The sequence below is a fragment of the Gobius niger genome (genome assembly GCF_951799975.1).
Source record: "Gobius niger genome assembly, contig: SCAFFOLD_50, whole genome shotgun sequence".
Classification (NCBI taxonomy): domain Eukaryota; kingdom Metazoa; phylum Chordata; class Actinopteri; order Gobiiformes; family Gobiidae; genus Gobius; species Gobius niger.
Window position 1 is genome coordinate 207,723 of NW_027639073.1, and position 16,919 is coordinate 224,641.

The 16,919-nt window shown below is 43.0% G+C and overlaps 1 protein-coding gene across 1 annotated transcript; it reads left to right on the forward strand.

The window, feature by feature from the left end:
- The first annotated feature begins 414 nt into the window (after positions 1 to 414).
- ttc19 (tetratricopeptide repeat domain 19) lies at positions 415 to 16,579 on the forward strand. Its single transcript, XM_079583371.1, has 10 exons — positions 415 to 537; positions 4,022 to 4,143; positions 4,580 to 4,662; positions 4,867 to 4,977; positions 5,751 to 5,789; positions 6,187 to 6,305; positions 14,530 to 14,732; positions 14,796 to 14,959; positions 16,008 to 16,170; positions 16,336 to 16,579. Exons 1-10 carry the CDS (start codon positions 425 to 427, stop codon positions 16,461 to 16,463), a joined length of 1,245 nt encoding a protein of 414 aa, XP_079439497.1. The 5' UTR covers positions 415 to 424; the 3' UTR covers positions 16,464 to 16,579.
- The last annotated feature ends 340 nt before the right edge of the window (positions 16,580 to 16,919 follow it).

The following is a 16,919-nucleotide window of genomic DNA, read 5'->3' on the forward strand; positions in this document are numbered from 1 at the left end:
AGTGTTTGGTTTTGAAGATGTTGGTCTTTAAAAAACACTTGTGGCTCATTTTCCCCCAGACTCATTTTTACAGTTCAGTTTTTCCCATTAGCAGTTTTATAACAGATCTTTTTCTTTTCACTTAATCCTTCTGTGATCACGTGATTATGACATTTAGTCTAAAAAAAAATAATCCAAATAATTTCATGTAATTTCTCATTTTAATGTGTTTGTCTGAACAAGACCCAGAACGTCTCCTGTGAGTTGTTTCTGTTTCATTTCCAGCTCAGATCCTGTAAAGTTGAATCTGATTTGTTGGAGGTAAAAAGGATAAAAACATTCCAAAAGATAAAACTGTGAGAAAAAGCTTTTATTGTGAAACTCCGGCTGTTACTGTGAAGGGCCGCGCATTGACGCACGGGCACTTCCGGCGTCAACAACAAACATGGCCGCGTGCGTGTGCCGCGCGCTGAGGACGGCGCTCGCGCTCACGGCCCGGGCCGCGCGCTTTGGACCGGACCGCACGCACGCGCACCGCTCCGTCACGCGCACGTGCAGGTGAGTGCGCGGGCACGCGGTTCCGGAGCGCGGTCTGAAGGTCACGTCGCTGCTATTGTACATGTTTTGGTTTGTGCGTGACGTCAGTCTCTGCTCCTTTGATCTTTTATATTCCTGAATCTTTGTTTCTGAGAAAAACAAAAACTAAAAACTTAAAGTTCGGTTTAAAGAAGAGAAATCACTAAAGTCCCGAAGGCCCCCGGGGGCCACTGGGAACTCACCCCCCATTATGCTCAAATATATGCGCGGCCGTGGGAGCCCAGGGTGCTGAGGGCGCTGCAGCACCCCCTGGTGGAGAGTTTGTGAACTGCAGGCAATATTAACCCCTTAACTCCCACCGGAACCGAGCACATTTTCTCCAGCTTTACCCCAATCCAAAAGCTTCTGGAAAAAAGGTGTGAAAATAGCAACAAAACTGAGACGAAAAAGTGACAAAAGTGATAAAAAAACGTCGACTGCCCAACAAAAAAAGTGATGTAAAAAAATCTGCCGTGAGGAAAAAGATCCATTTAGTTTTGTAGGTCTTTCAAATGAGGTGTTACACTGGCCTACAGGATTTGGGTAAAGCTGAACAGGAGAAAATGCTCTCGGTTCAGGCGGGAGTTAAGAGGTTAATAAACAGGATTTATGCAGAAAAGTATTTTGGGGGTAAATTTGTACCTCAGCGCCCCCGAACTGAAACATCTCCCCAGGCTCTGAGTTCATGTCGTTTGTGCTGCTGTTGTTTTTGTTACTGATGTTTCGTTGGTCACATCTGAGGTGTTTGTGCTGGAAAGGTTTTCAAACTATTACAAACTTTAGAGCCTTGAGGCGCCGCCCCCGTCCTCCTGAGGCGCAACTTTAAAACTTTAAAAACATTTAAAACTTTAAAAACATTAAAAACATTAAAAACATTTAAAAATTTAAAAACATTAAAAACATTAAAACATTAAAAACATTAAAAACATTAAAACTTTAAAAACTTTAAAAACATTAAAAACATTAAAACTTTAAAAACTTTAAAAACATTAAAAACATTAAAACTTTAAAAACATTAAAAACATTAAAAACATTAAAAACATTAACATTAAAACTTTAAAAACATTAAAAACTTTAAAAACATTAAAAACATTAAAAACATTAAAAACATTAAAAACATTAAAACATTAAAAACTTTAAAAACATTAAAAACATTAAAAACTTTAAAAACATTAAAAACATTAAAAACATTAAAAACATTAAAACATTAAAAACTTTAAAAACATTAAAAACATTAAAAACTTTAAAAACGTTAAAAACATTAAAAACATTAAAAACATTAAAACTTTAAAAACATTAAAAACATTAAAACTTTAAAAACTTTAAAAACATTAAAAACATTAAAAACATTAAAACTTTAAAAACATTAAAAACATTAAAAACATTAAAAACTTTAAAAACTTTAAAAACATTAAAAACATTAAAACTTTAAAAACATTAAAAACATTAAAAACATTAAAACTTTAAAAACATTAAAAACATTAAAAACATTAAAAACATTAAAAACATTAAAACTTTAAAAACATTAAAAACATTAAAAACTTTAAAAACATTAAAACATTAAAAACATTAAAAACATTAAAAACATTAAAACTTTAAAAACATTAAAAACATTAAAAACTTTAAAAACATTAAAAACTTTAAAAACTTTAAAAACATTAAAAACATTAAAAACATTAAAACTTTAAAAACATTAAAAACATTAAAAACATTAAAACTTTAAAAACTTTAAAAACATTAAAAACATTAAAACTTTAAAAACTTTAAAAACATTAAAAACATTAAAACTTTAAAAACATTAAAAACATTAAAAACATTAAAAACATTAAAAACATTAACATTAAAACTTTAAAAACATTAAAAACTTTAAAAACATTAAAAACATTAAAAACATTAAAACATTAAAAACATTAAAACATTAAAAACTTTAAAAACATTAAAAACATTAAAAACTTTAAAAACGTTAAAAACATTAAAAAACATTAAAAACATTAAAACTTTAAAAACATTAAAAACATTAAAACTTTAAAAACTTTAAAAACATTAAAAACATTAAAAACATTAAAACTTTAAAAACATTAAAAACATTAAAAACATTAAAAACTTTAAAAACTTTAAAAACATTAAAAACATTAAAACTTTAAAAACATTAAAAACATTAAAAACATTAAAACTTTAAAAACATTAAAAACATTAAAAACATTAAAAACATTAAAAACATTAAAACTTTAAAAACATTAAAAACATTAAAAACTTTAAAAACATTAAAACATTAAAAACATTAAAAACATTAAAACTTTAAAAACATTAAAAACATTAAAAACTTTAAAAACATTAAAAACATTAAAAACATTAAAACTTTAAAAACATTAAAAACATTAAAAACTTTAAAAACTTTAAAAACTTTAAAAACATTAAAAACATTAAAAACTTTAAAAACATTAAAAACATTAAAACATTAAAAACATTAAAAACATTAAAAACATTAACAACATTAAAAGCAATAAAAACATTAAAAACATTAAAAACATTAAAAGCAATAAAAACATTAAAAGCAATAAAAACATTAAAAACATTAAAAACATTAAAAACTTTAAAAACTTTAAAAACATTAAAAACATTAAAAACTTTAAAAACTTTAAAAACATTAAAAACATTAAAACTTTAAAAACATTAAAAACATTAAAACTTTAAAAACATTAAAAACATTAAAAACATTAAAACTTTAAAAACATTAAAAACATTAAAAACATTAAAAACATTAAAAACATTAAAACTTTAAAAACATTAAAAACATTAAAAACTTTAAAAACTTTAAAAACATTAAAAACATTAAAAACATTAAAAACTTTAAAAACATTAAAAACATTAAAACATTAAAAACATTAAAAACATTAAAAGCAATAAAAGCAATAAAAACATTAAAAACATTAAAAACATTAAAAACATTAACAACATTAAAAGCAATAAAAGCAATAAAAACATTAAAAACATTAAAAACATTAAAAACTTTAAAAACTTTAAAAACATTAAAAACATTAAAACTTTAAAAACATTAAAAACATTAAAACTTTAAAAACATTAAAAACATTAAAAACATTAAAACTTTAAAAACATTAAAAACATTAAAAACATTAAAAACATTAAAAACATTAAAACTTTAAAAACATTAAAAACATTAAAAACTTTAAAAACTTTAAAAACATTAAAAACATTAAAAACTTTAAAAACATTAAAAACATTAAAACATTAAAAACATTAAAAACATTAAAAGCAATAAAAGCAATAAAAACATTAAAAACATTAAAAACTTTAAAAACATTAAAACATTAAAAACATTAAAAACATTAAAAACATTAAAAACATTAAAAGCAATAAAAACATAAAAAACATTAAAAACATTAAAAACATTACCGTTTGTGTCGGCAGCTTTAGCCACGACCACGTTTTTCTGTTTCCTCTGCAGGTCGGGGCCGTCTGTGAGCTCTGGGAGGCTGCAGGAGGACGGAGAGGAGCGAGGACATGGGGGACGTCAGGGACATGGGGGACGTCAGGGACTCGGAGGCGCCGCCCTGTGGGCCGCTCTGGGTGAGTGAAACTCAGACACAAACAGTCAGGGCTGCACTTCAGGCCACAACACCATCTGCAGCATCAAAATTAAACAGTGTTCTCTGACCTCTCTCTGACCTCTCTGTGACCTCTCTGTGACCTCTCTCTGACCTCTCTGTGACCCGTCTCTCTGACCTCTCTCTGACCTCTCTCTGACCTCTCTGTGACCTCTCTGTGACCTCTCTCTGACCTCTCTGTGACCTCTCTCTGACCTCTCTGTGACCTCTCTCTGACCTCTCTCTGACCTCTCTGTGACCTCTCTCTGACCTCTCTGTGACCTCTCTGTGACCTCTCTCTGTGACCTCTCTGTGACCTCTCTGTGACCTCTCTGTGACCTCTCTATGACCTCTCTTTGACCTCTCTGTGACCCGTCTCTCTGACCTCTCTCTGACCTCTCTGTGACCTCTGACCTCAGGCTTCTCTCTGTTCGGAGGCCGTGAGGAGGACGAGGCTCAGAGGAAACAGGACGAGATGATCCTCCTGCTGAAGAAAGCCAAGGTCAGACTCGAGACATGAACCTGAAGATCACATGTGTCTCTGTGCTCAGTGGTTAGTCAGCACATGTGCCTCAGTGGTTAGTCAGCACATGTGCCTCAGTGGTTAGTCAGCACATGTGCCTCAGTGGTTAGTCAGCACATGTGCCTCTGTGTGTTTGCACATGTGCCTCTGTGTGTTTGCAGATGTGCCTCTGTGTGTTTGCAGATGTCTCTCCTCAGGGATCAGCCTGGAGCCGCTCACAGTTTCCTGCATCAGGCTCTGGGTTTGGCTCAGCAGCTCCACCATCAGGACGCTCTGCTGTACTGCTACACTCTGGTGAATATACTTTACTGCAGTTAAAGGGGCTCGATTATTTATACTCACTACTGCCACCTCAGGTCATGCGTGTAACTGCACCTGACGGCCCTTCAGACCCGCAGTCACATGTTTGAGCTCGTTCTCCACACGAGGACACGGAGGAAACACATCACTTTAACATCTGTACACTCCATATAGTCCCTTTAAGGATTTACACATGTCCCTAACAAGGCCATAGTTACAGCCTGTGTAAAACAGCCCAGGTACTGCAGTACTTGTGTGACTGCAGTACTTGTGTGACTGCAGTACTTGTGTGACTGCAGTACTTGTGACTGCAGTACTTGTGACTGCAGTACTTGTGTGACTGCAGTACTTGTGACTGCAGTACTTGTGACTGCAGTACTTGTGACTGCAGTACTTGTGACTGCAGTACTTGTGTGACTGCAGTACTTGTGTGACTGCAGTACTTGTGTGACTGCAGTACTTGTGACTGCAGTACTTGTGACTGCAGTACTTGTGTGACTGCAGTACTTGTGTGACTGCAGTACTTGTGACTGTAGTACTTGTGACTGCAGTACTTGTGTGACTGCAGTACTTGTGACTGCAGTACTTGTGACTGTAGTACTTGTGTGACTGCAGTACTTGTGTGACTGCAGTACTTGTGACTGCAGTACTTGTGACTGCAGTACTTGTGTGACTGCAGTACTTGTGTGACTGCAGTACTTGTGACTGCAGTACTTGTGTGACTGCAGTACTTGTGTGACTGCAGTACTTGTGTGACTCTGTTGCAGATGGCGAACGTGGCGTTGGTGCGCGGGCAACTGGAACAGGTGAGTACTTTCCCTGAGTATCCTGAGTACTTTCCCTGAGTATCCTGAATACTTTCCCTGAGTATCCTGAGTACTTTCCCCGTGTATCCTGAGTACTCTCCCTGAGTATCCTGAGTACTTTCCCCGTGTATCCTGAGTACTTTCCCTGAGTATCCTGAGTACTTTCCCTGAGTATCCTGAGTACTTTCCCTGAGTATCCTGAGTACTCTCCCTGAGTATCCTGAGTACTTTCCCTGAGTATCCTGAGTACTTTCCCTGAGTATCCTGAGTACTCTCCCTGAGTATCCTGAGTACTTTCCCTGAGTATCCTGAGTACTCTCCCTGAGTATCCTGAGTACTTTCCCTGAGTATCCTGAGTACTTTCCCTGAGTATCCTGAGTATTTCCTGGTGTTTCAGGCAGAGAAGTTGTTCAAGGCCGGGCTCAGTGTGATTCTGTCCAGAGGAACTCCAGAAAACGACAACGCCGTCATCGAGATCTCGCTCAAACTGGCCTCGATCTACGCCCAGCAGGACAGGTGAGCCCTACACCCTACACCCTGAACCCTAACCCTACACCCTACACCCTGAACCCTACACCCTAAACCCTACACCCTAAACCCTACACCCTACACCCTACACCCTGAACCCTACACCCTACACCCTGAACCCTACACCCTACACCCTACAACCTAAACCCTACACCCTACACCCTACAACCTAAACCCTACACCCTACAACCTACACCCTACACCCTAAACCCTACACCCTACACCCTACACCCTGAACCCTACACCCTAAACCCTACACCCTAAACCCTACACCCTACACCCTACACCCTGAACCCTACACCCTACACCCTGAACCCTACACCCTACACCCTACAACCTAAACCCTACACCCTAAACCCTACACCCTAAACCCTACACCCTACACCCTAAACCCTAAACCCTACACCCTACACCCTACACCCTAAACCCTACACCCTAAACCCTACACCCTAAACCCTACACCCTGAACCCTAAACCCTACACCCTAAACCCTACACCCTAAACCCTACACCCTGAACCCTAAACCCTACACCCTAACCCTACACCCTACACCCTAAACCCAAACCCTAAACCCAAACCCTAAACCCTAAACACCCTAAACCCTACACCTTACACCCTAAACCCAAACCCTAAACCCAAACCCTAAACCCTACACCCTAAACCCTAAACACCCTAAACCCTAAACACCCTAAACCCTACACCCTAAACCCTAAACCCTACACCCTAAACCCTACACCCTAAACCCTAAACCCTAAACCCTAAACCCTGAACCCTAAACCCTAAACCCTAAACCCTAAACCCTGAACCCTAAACCCTAAACCCTACACCCTAAACCCTACACCCTGAACCCTACACCCTAAACCCTACACCCTACACCCTACACCCTAAACCCTACACCGTACACCCTACACCCTAAACCCTACACCCTACACCCTAAACCCTACACCCTAAACCCTACACCCTAAACCCTACACCCTAAACCCTAAACCCTACACCCTGAACCCAAACCCTAAACCCTACACCCTAAACCCTAAACCCTAAACCCTAAACCCTGAACCCTAAACCCTAAACCCTACACCCTAAACCCTAAACCCTACACCCTACACCCTACACCCTAAACCCTACACCCTAAACCCTACACCCTACACCCTACACCCTACACCTTACACCCTAAACCCTAAACCCAAACCCTAAACCTTAAACCCTACACCTTACACCCTAAACCCAAACCCTAAACCCAAACCCTAAACACCCTAAACCCTACACCCTAAACCCTAAACACCCTAAACCCTAAACCCTACACCCTAAACCCTAAACACCCTAAACCCTAAACACCCTAAACCCTACACCCTAAACCCTAAACCCTACACCCTAAACCCTAAACACCCTAAACCCTAAACACCCTAAACCCTACACCCTAAACCCTAAACCCTACACCCTAAACCCTACACCCTAAACCCTAAACCCTACACCCTAAACCCTACACCCTAAACCCTAAACCCTAAACCCTAAACCCTAAACCCTAAACCCTGAACCCTAAACCCTAAACCCTAAACCCTAAACCCTGAACCCTAAACCCTACACCCTAAACCCTACACCCTGAACCCTACACCCTAAACCCTACACCCTACACCCTAAACCCTACACCCTAAACCCTAAACCCTGAACCCTAAACCCTTCACCCTAAACCCTAAACCCTGAACCCTAAACCCTACACCCTAAACCCTTCACCCTAAACCCTAAACCCTGAACCCTAAACCCTAAACCCTAAACCCTAAACCCTGAACCCTAAACCCTAAACCCTAACACCCTAAACCCTAAACCCTGAACCCTAAACCCTAAACCCTACACCCTAAACCTTACACCCTAAACCCTACACCCTAAACCTTACACCCTAAACCCTAAACCCTAAACCCTACACCCTAAACCCTAAACCCTGAACCCTAAACCCTGAACCCTAAACCCTGAACCCTAAACCCTAAACCCTACACCCTAAACCTTACACCCTAAACCCTAAACCCTACACCCTAAACCCTAAACCCTGAACCCTAAACCCTAAACCCTAAACCTTACACCCTACACCCTAAACCCTACACCCTAAACCCTACACCCTAAACCTTACACCCTAAACCCTAAACCCTGAACCCTAAACCCTACACCCTAAACCTTACACCCTAAACCCTGAACCCTAAACCCTACACCCTAAACCCTACACCCTGAACCCTAAACCCTAAACCCTACACCCTAAACCTTACACCCTAAACCCTAAACCCTAAACCCTACACCCTACACCCTAAACCCTAAACCCTGAACCCTAAACCCTACACCCTAAACCTTACACCCTAAACCCTAAACCCTACACCCTAAACCCTACACCCTAAACCCTACACCCTAAACCCTACACCCTAAACCCTGAACCCTAAACCCTACACCCTAAACCTTACACCCTAAACCCTAAACCCTACACCCTAAACCCTACACCCTAAACCCTAAACCCTAAACCCTACACCCTACACCCTAAACCCTAAACCCTGAACCCTAAACCCTACACCCTAAACCTTACACCCTAAACCCTAAACCCTACACCCTAAACCCTACACCCTAAACCCTACACCCTAAACCCTACACCCTAAACCCTAAACCTTACACCCTACACCCTAAACCCTACACCCTAAACCCTACACCCTAAACCTTACACCCTAAACCCTAAACCCTAAACCCTACACCCTAAACCCTAAACCCTGAACCCTAAACCCTACACCCTAAACCCTAAACCCTACACCCTTAACCCTACACCCTAAACCCTACACCCTTAACCCTAAACCTTACACCCTAAACCTTACACCCTAAACCTTACACCCTAAACCCTAAACCCTACACCCTAAACCCTAAACCCTACACCCTTAACCCTACACCCTAAACCCTAAACCCTACACCCTTAACCCTAAACCCTACACCCTAAACCTTACACCCTAAACCTTACACCCTTAACCCTACACCCTAAACCCTACACCCTAAACCCTAAACCCTACACCCTAAACCCTACACCCTAAACCTTACACCCTAAACCTTACACCCTTAACCCTACACCCTAAACCCTAAACCCTAAACCTTACACCCTAAACCCTAAACCTTACACCCTTAACCCTAAACCCTAAACCCTAAACCCTACACCCTAAACCCTAAACCCTACACCCTAAACCCTAAACCCTACACCCTAAACCCTAAACCCTACACCCTTAACCTTACACCCTAAACCCTACACCCTACACCCTAAACCCTAAACCCTACACCCTAAACCCTAAACCTTACACCCTAAACCTTACACCCTAAACCCTACACCCTTAACCCTAAACCTTACACCCTTAACCCTAAACCTTACACCCTAAACCTTACACCCTAAACCCTACACCCTAAACCCTAAACCCTACACCCTAAACCCTAAACCTTACACCCTAAACCTTACACCCTAAACCCTACACCCTAAACCCTAAACCCTACACCCTAAACCCTAAACCTTACACCCTAAACCTTACACCCTAAACCCTACACCCTTAACCCTAAACCCTACACCCTTAACCCTAAACCTTACACCCTAAACCTTACACCCTAAACCCTACACCCTTAACCCTAAACCTTACACCCTTAACCTTACACCCTAAACCCTACACCCTAAACCCTAAACCCTACACCCTAAACCCTAAACCCTACACCCTAAACCCTACACCCTAAACCTTACACCCTAAACCTTACACCCTTAACCCTACACCCTAAACCCTACACCCTAAACCCTACACCCTAAACCTTACACCCTAAACCTTACACCCTTAACCCTACACCCTAAACCCTACACCCTAAACCCTACACCCTAAACCCTAAACCTTACACCCTTAACCCTACACCCTAAACCCTAAACCCTACACCCTAAACCCTAAACCTTACACCCTAAACCTTACACCCTAAACCCTACACCCTAAACCCTAAACCTTACACCCTTAACCCTACACCCTTAACCCTACACCCTAAACCCTAAACCTTACACCCTAAACCTTACACCCTAAACCCTACACCCTAAACCCTAAACCTTACACCCTAAACCTTACACCCTAAACCTTACACCCTAAACCTTACACCCTTAACCCTACACCCTAAACCCTAAACCTTACACCCTAACCCTAAACCCTAAACCCTGAACCCTAAACCTTACACCCTAACCCTAAACCCTAAACCCTGAACCCTAAACCCTAAACCCTGAACCTTAAACCCTAAACCTTAACCTCAACCCTAAACCCTGAACCCTAAACCCTAAACCCTACACCCTACACCCTAAACCCTACACCCTGAACCTTAAACCCTAAACCTTAACCTCAACCCTAAACCCTGAACCCTAAACCCTAAACCCTGAACCCTAAACCCTGAAGCTTAAACCCTGAACCCTAAACCCTACACCCTACACCCTTAACCTCAACCCTACACCCTACACCCTTAACCTCAACCCTACACCCTACACCCTAAACCCTAAACCCTTAACCCTACACCCTACACCCTGAACCCCAAACCCTAAACCCTAAACCCTACACCCTAAACCTTAACCTCAACCCTACACCCTAAACCCTAAACCCTTAACCCTACACCCTTAACCTCAACCCTACACCCTAAACCCTAAACCCTGAACCCTGAACCCCAAACCCTACACCCTGAACCCTAAACCCTACAGCCCAAACTCTACAGCCCAAACCCTAAACCCCAAACCCTACACCCCAAACCCTAAACCCTAAACCCCAAACCCTAAACCCTGAACCCTGAACCCCAAACCCTACACCCTAAACCTAAACCCTAAACCCTGAACCCCAAACCCTAAACCCCAAACCCTAAACCCTAAACCCCAAACCCTAAACCCTGAACCCCAAACCCTACACCCTAAACCCTAAACCCTGAACCCTAAACCCTACACCCCAAACCTTAAGACTTACACCCTAAACCCTAAACCCTTAAACCCTAAACCCTAAACCCTAAACCCTAAACCCTGAACCCAAAACCCTAAACCCTAACCCTTAAACCCTTAAACCCTAAACCCTAAACCCTTAAACCCTTAAACCCTAAACCCTAAACCCTAAACCTTACACCCTAAACCCTTAAACCCTTAAACCCTAAACCCTAAACCCTAAACCTTACACCCTAAACCCTACACCCTAAACCCTAAACCCTAAACCCTCAACCCTAAACCCTAAACCCTAAACCTTAACCTCAACCCTAAACCCTAAACCCTAAACCCTAAACCTTAACCTCAACCCTAAACCCTAAACCCTAAACCTTAACCTCAACCCTAAACCCTAAACCCTACACCCTAAACCCTAAACCTTAACCTCAACCCTACACCCTAAACCCTACACCCTAAACCTTAACCTCAACCCTACACCCTAAACCCTAAACCCTACACCCTAAACCTTAAGCCCTACACCCTAAACCCTAAACCTTAACCTCAACCCTACACCCTAAACCCTACACCCTAAACCCTAAACCTTACACCCTAAACCTTAAGCCCTACACCCTAAACCCTACACCCTAAACCCTAAACCCTTCACCCTAAACCCTAAACCCTACACCCTAAACCCTTCACCCTAAACCCTTCACCCTAAACCCTAAACCCTAAACCCTAAACCTTACACCCTAAACCCTACACCCTAAACCCTACACCCTAAACCCTACACCCTAAACCCTTCACCCTAAACCCTAAACCCTTCACCCTAAACCCTAAACCCTTCACCCTAAACCCTTCACCCTAAACCCTAAACCCTTCACCCTAAACCCTAAACCCTACACCCTAAACCCTAAACCCTAAACCCTACACCCTAAACCCTACACCCTAAACCCTTCACCCTAAACCCTAAACCCTTCACCCTAAACCCTAAACCCTTCACCCTAAACCCTACACCCTAAACCCTTCACCCTAAACCCTAAACCCTTCACCCTAAACCCTAAACCCTAAACCCTTCACCCTAAACCCTACACCCTAAACCTTTACCTCAACCCTAAACCCTACACCCTAAACCTTAACCTCAACCTTAAACCCTAAACCCTACACCCTACACCCTATACCCTACACCCTACACCCTATACCCTAAACCCTACACCCTAAACCCTACACCCTAAACCTTAACCTCAACCCAAACCCTAAACCCTAAACCCTACACCCTATACCCTAAACCCTAAACCCTAAACCTTACACCCTAAACCCTAAACCTTACACCCTAAACCCTACACCCTAAACCCTAAACCTTACACCCTAAACCCTAAACCTTACACCCTAAACCTTAACCTCAACCCTACACCCTAAACCCTAAACCTTACACCCTAAACCTTAACCTCAACCCTACACCCTAAACCCTAAACCTTACACCCTAAACCTTACACCCTAAACCCTAAACCTTACACCCTAAACCTTAACCTCAACCCTACACCCTAAACCCTAAACCCTAAACCCTAAACCTTACACCCTAAACCCTAAACCCTTCACCCTAAACCCTAAACCCTACACCCTAAACCTTAACCTCAACCCTAAACCCTAAACCCTACACCCTACACCCTTCACCCTACACCCTAAACCCTAAACCCTTCACCCTAAACCCTAAACCCTTCACCCTAAACCCTAAACCCTACACCCTAAACCCTACACCCTAAACCTTAACCTCAACCCTACACCCTAAACCCTAAACCTTACACCCTAAACCCTAAACCCTAAACCCTAAACCTTACACCCTAAACCCTAAACCCTTCACCCTAAACCCTAAACCCTTCACCCTAAACCCTAAACCCTAAACCCTAAACCCTAAACCTTACACCCTAAACCCTAAACCCTAAACCCTAAACCCTAAACCTTACACCCTAAACCCTAAACCCTTCACCCTAAACCCTAAACCCTAAACCCTAAACCCTAAACCTTACACCCTAAACCCTAAACCCTAAACCCTAAACCCTAAACCCTAAACCCTTCACCCTAAACCCTAAACCCTACACCCTAAACCCTACACCCTAAACCTTAACCTCAACCCTACACCCTAAACCCTAAACCTTACACCCTAAACCCTAAACCCTAAACCCTAAACCTTACACCCTAAACCCTAAACCCTTCACCCTAAACCCTAAACCCTTCACCCTAAACCCTAAACCCTAAACCCTAAACCCTAAACCTTACACCCTAAACCCTAAACCCTAAACCCTAAACCCTAAACCCTAAACCCTAAACCTTACACCCTAAACCTTAACCTCAACCCTACACCCTAAACCCTAAACCCTAAACCCTAAACCTTACACCCTAAACCCTAAACCCTAAACCCTAAACCTTACACCCTAAACCCTAAACCCTTCACCCTAAACCCTAAACCCTTCACCCTAAACCCTAAACCCTACACCCTAAACCCTACACCCTAAACCTTAACCTCAACCCTAAACCCTAAACCCTACACCCTACACCCTTCACCCTACACCCTAAACCCTAAACCCTTCACCCTAAACCCTAAACCCTTCACCCTAAACCCTAAACCCTACACCCTCAACCCTACACCCTAAACCCTAAACCCTAAACCCTAAACCTTACACCCTTCACCCTACACCCTAAACCCTAAACCCTTCACCCTAAACCCTAAACCCTACACCCTAAACCCTAAACCCTACACCCTACACCCTTCACCCTAAACCCTAAACCCTACACCCTACACCCTTCACCCTACACCCTAAACCCTTCACCCTACACCCTAAACCCTACACCCTACACCCTAAACCCTACACCCTAAACCCTACACCCTAAACCTTAACCTCAACCCTAAACCTTAAACCCTAAACCCTAAACCTTACACCCTAAACCTTACACCCTAAACCCTAACCTCAACCCTACACCCTAAACCCTAAACCCTTCACCCTACACCCTAAACCCTAAACCTTACACCCTAAACCTTACACCCTAAACCTTACACCCTAAACCCTAACCTCAACCCTACACCCTAAACCCTAAACCCTTCACCCTAAACCCTAAACCCTAAACCCTAAACCCTAAACCCTACACCCTAAACCCTGAACCCTACACCCTGAACCCTACACTCTAAACCCTACACCCTGAACCCTAAACCCTACACCCTGAACCCTACGCCCTACACCCTAAACCCGGAACCCTACACCCTACACCCTAAACCCTAAACTGACCCTGTGTGTCCAGGCTGGAGCTGGCCGAGCACGGCTTCAGGTTCTGTGTGGAGTCTCTGGAGGAGAAGCTGAAGGAGGAGAAGCTGAAGGAGGAGAAGCTGAAGGAGGAGAAGCTGAAGGAGGAGAAGCTGAAGGAGGAGAAGCTGAAGGAGGAGAAGCTGAAGGAGGTGAAGCTGAAGGAGGAGAAGTTGAAGGAGGAGCCTGAGGAGCTCACAGGTCAGTCGTCTGGACCGGGATAAACAGCCTAAGCTCTGTGACTCACTGCTGGTGTTTCCTCAGAGGAGCAGCAGATGATCCTGAAGGACACGCGGCTCCTGCTGGGTTTGGTTTTGGACTCCAGATCTCGGTTCTGGACTCAGAGGTCAGACCTGGTCCGAGCGGAGGACGACCTCAGGAGGAGCCTGAGCATCTGCAGGGAGGAGCAGGGAGAGGATCATCCTCAGGTGAGGAGCAGAGAGAGGATCATCCTCAGGTGAGGATCATCCTCAGGTGAGGATCATCCTCAGGTGAGGATCATCCTCAGGTGAGGAGCAGGAGAGGATCATCCTCAGGTGAGGAGCAGAGAGAGGATCATCCTCAGGTGAGGAGCAGGGAGAGGATCATCCTCAGGTGAGGAGCAGGAGAGGATCATCCTCAGGTGAGGATCATCCTCAGGTGAGGAGCAGAGAGAGGATCATCCTCAAGTGAGGAGCAGGAGAGGATCATCCTCAGGTGAGGAGCAGGAGAGGATCATCCTCAGGTGAGGATCAGGAGAGGATCATCCTCAGGTGAGGAGCAGGAGAGGATCATCCTCAGGTGAGGAGCAGGAGAGGATCATCCTCAGGTGAGGAGCAGGAGAGGATCATCCTCAGGTGAGGAGCAGGAGAGGATCATCCTCAGGTGAGGAGCAGGAGAGGATCATCCTCAGGTGAGGAGCAGGGAGAGGATCATCCTCAGGTGAGGATCATCCTCAGGTGAGGATCATCCTCAGGTGAGGAGCAGGAGAGGATCATCCTCAGGTGAGGAGCAGAGAGAGGATCATCCTCTTAGCGGTGGTTCTGATAGTAAGGGTTGGAGGAGGATCGAGGACATCGCAATCTCGACGTAAAAAAGCTAAACTATGGATGCTAAGGATGCTAAGGATGCTAAGGATGCTAAGGATGCTAAGGATGCTAAGTATGCTAAGGATGCTAAGGATGCTATGGATGCTAAGGATGCTAAGGATGCTAAGGATGCTAAGGATGCTAAGAATGCTAACCAACTTGTGATTACGGAGGAACGAAACAAGCTAGAAACAAACTTGTTTTACTGTTGAAAGTAGAAAGTTTAATCTTTCAGAATCTGGTTTCAGATTTTACAAAGTCACAGTGCGCAACATTCTGCAGCCATTTTGTAATTCGTTTTTCTCAGTTTATTGATCCTTATTTTCGGGGGTTCTTTTTCTAATATTCTTCTAACACATTTTTGGTATATATTTTGTTTGTATATTTGTTTGTCTTGTCTCTCCCTCAGACCGTGGTTCTCCTCTCGGACTTGGCTTCACTCCTGGATCTCCGTGGAAACCGGCCCGAGGCCCTGGTTTTGATCCAAAGAGCCGTGGATCTGGGTCGGACTCAGGATCATCCGGAACAACATGTGCTGCTGTGCAACATGGCCGCCATCCTCCTCCACTCAGGTGCTCATCCCCTAACCGCTAAGCCACACATGTGCTTCACCACTAACCGCTAAGCCTCACATGTGCTTCACCACTAACCGCTAAGCCTCTCTGAGACCAACCACCTAAGTCACATTGGCGTTTTTAGCCTGTTTCATCGTCTCTCCTGTTGTACATGTTTTGTAGGAGACCTGGAGGCGGCCGCGCGGTTTTACCGAGAGGCGCTGGCTTTGGCCAAACTCCGCAAAGACGACGAGGCTGTGGAGCAAATCCAGGACGGACTGAAGGAGCTGCGGGCCACCAGGGGGCAGTAGAGAGAGGAGGAGGCCACCAGGGGGCAGCAGAGAGAGGAGGAGGCCACCAGGGGGCAGCAGAGAGAGGAGGAGAAGAAGACATGAGTTATGGAATCATCGAGACAAAATGATTCAAATGACTTGGATTTAGTTAAAGAGGGGGTGTTCTGCTTTAAAGAGGGGGTGTTCTGCTTTAAAGAGGGGGTGTTCTGCTTTAAAGAGGGGGTGTTCTGCTTTAAAGAGGGGGTGTTCTGCTTTAAAGAGGGGGTGTTCTGCCTTAAAGAGGGGGTGTTCTGCTTTAAAGAGGGGGTGTTCTGCTTTAAAGAGGGGGTGTTCTGCTTTAAAGAGGGGGTGTTCTGCCTTAAAGAGGGGGTGTTCTGCTTTAAAGAGGGGGTGTTCTCCTTTAAAGAGGGGGTGTTCTGCTTTAAAGAGGGGGTGTTCTGCTTTTGTCAGTCCCATAGCACCAGTCTATATCAC

Coding starts and splice junctions, on each gene's coding strand:
- ttc19 (XM_079583371.1), top strand. CDS start 425: ATGGCCGCGTGCGTGTGCCGCGCGCTGAGGACGGCGCTCGCGCTCACG. Junction 6,306..14,529: donor ATCTACGCCCAGCAGGACAG/GTGAGCCCTACA, acceptor CTGTGTGTCCAG/GCTGGAGCTGGCCGAGCACG. Junction 14,960..16,007: donor AGGGAGAGGATCATCCTCAG/GTGAGGAGCAGA, acceptor TCTCTCCCTCAG/ACCGTGGTTCTCCTCTCGGA.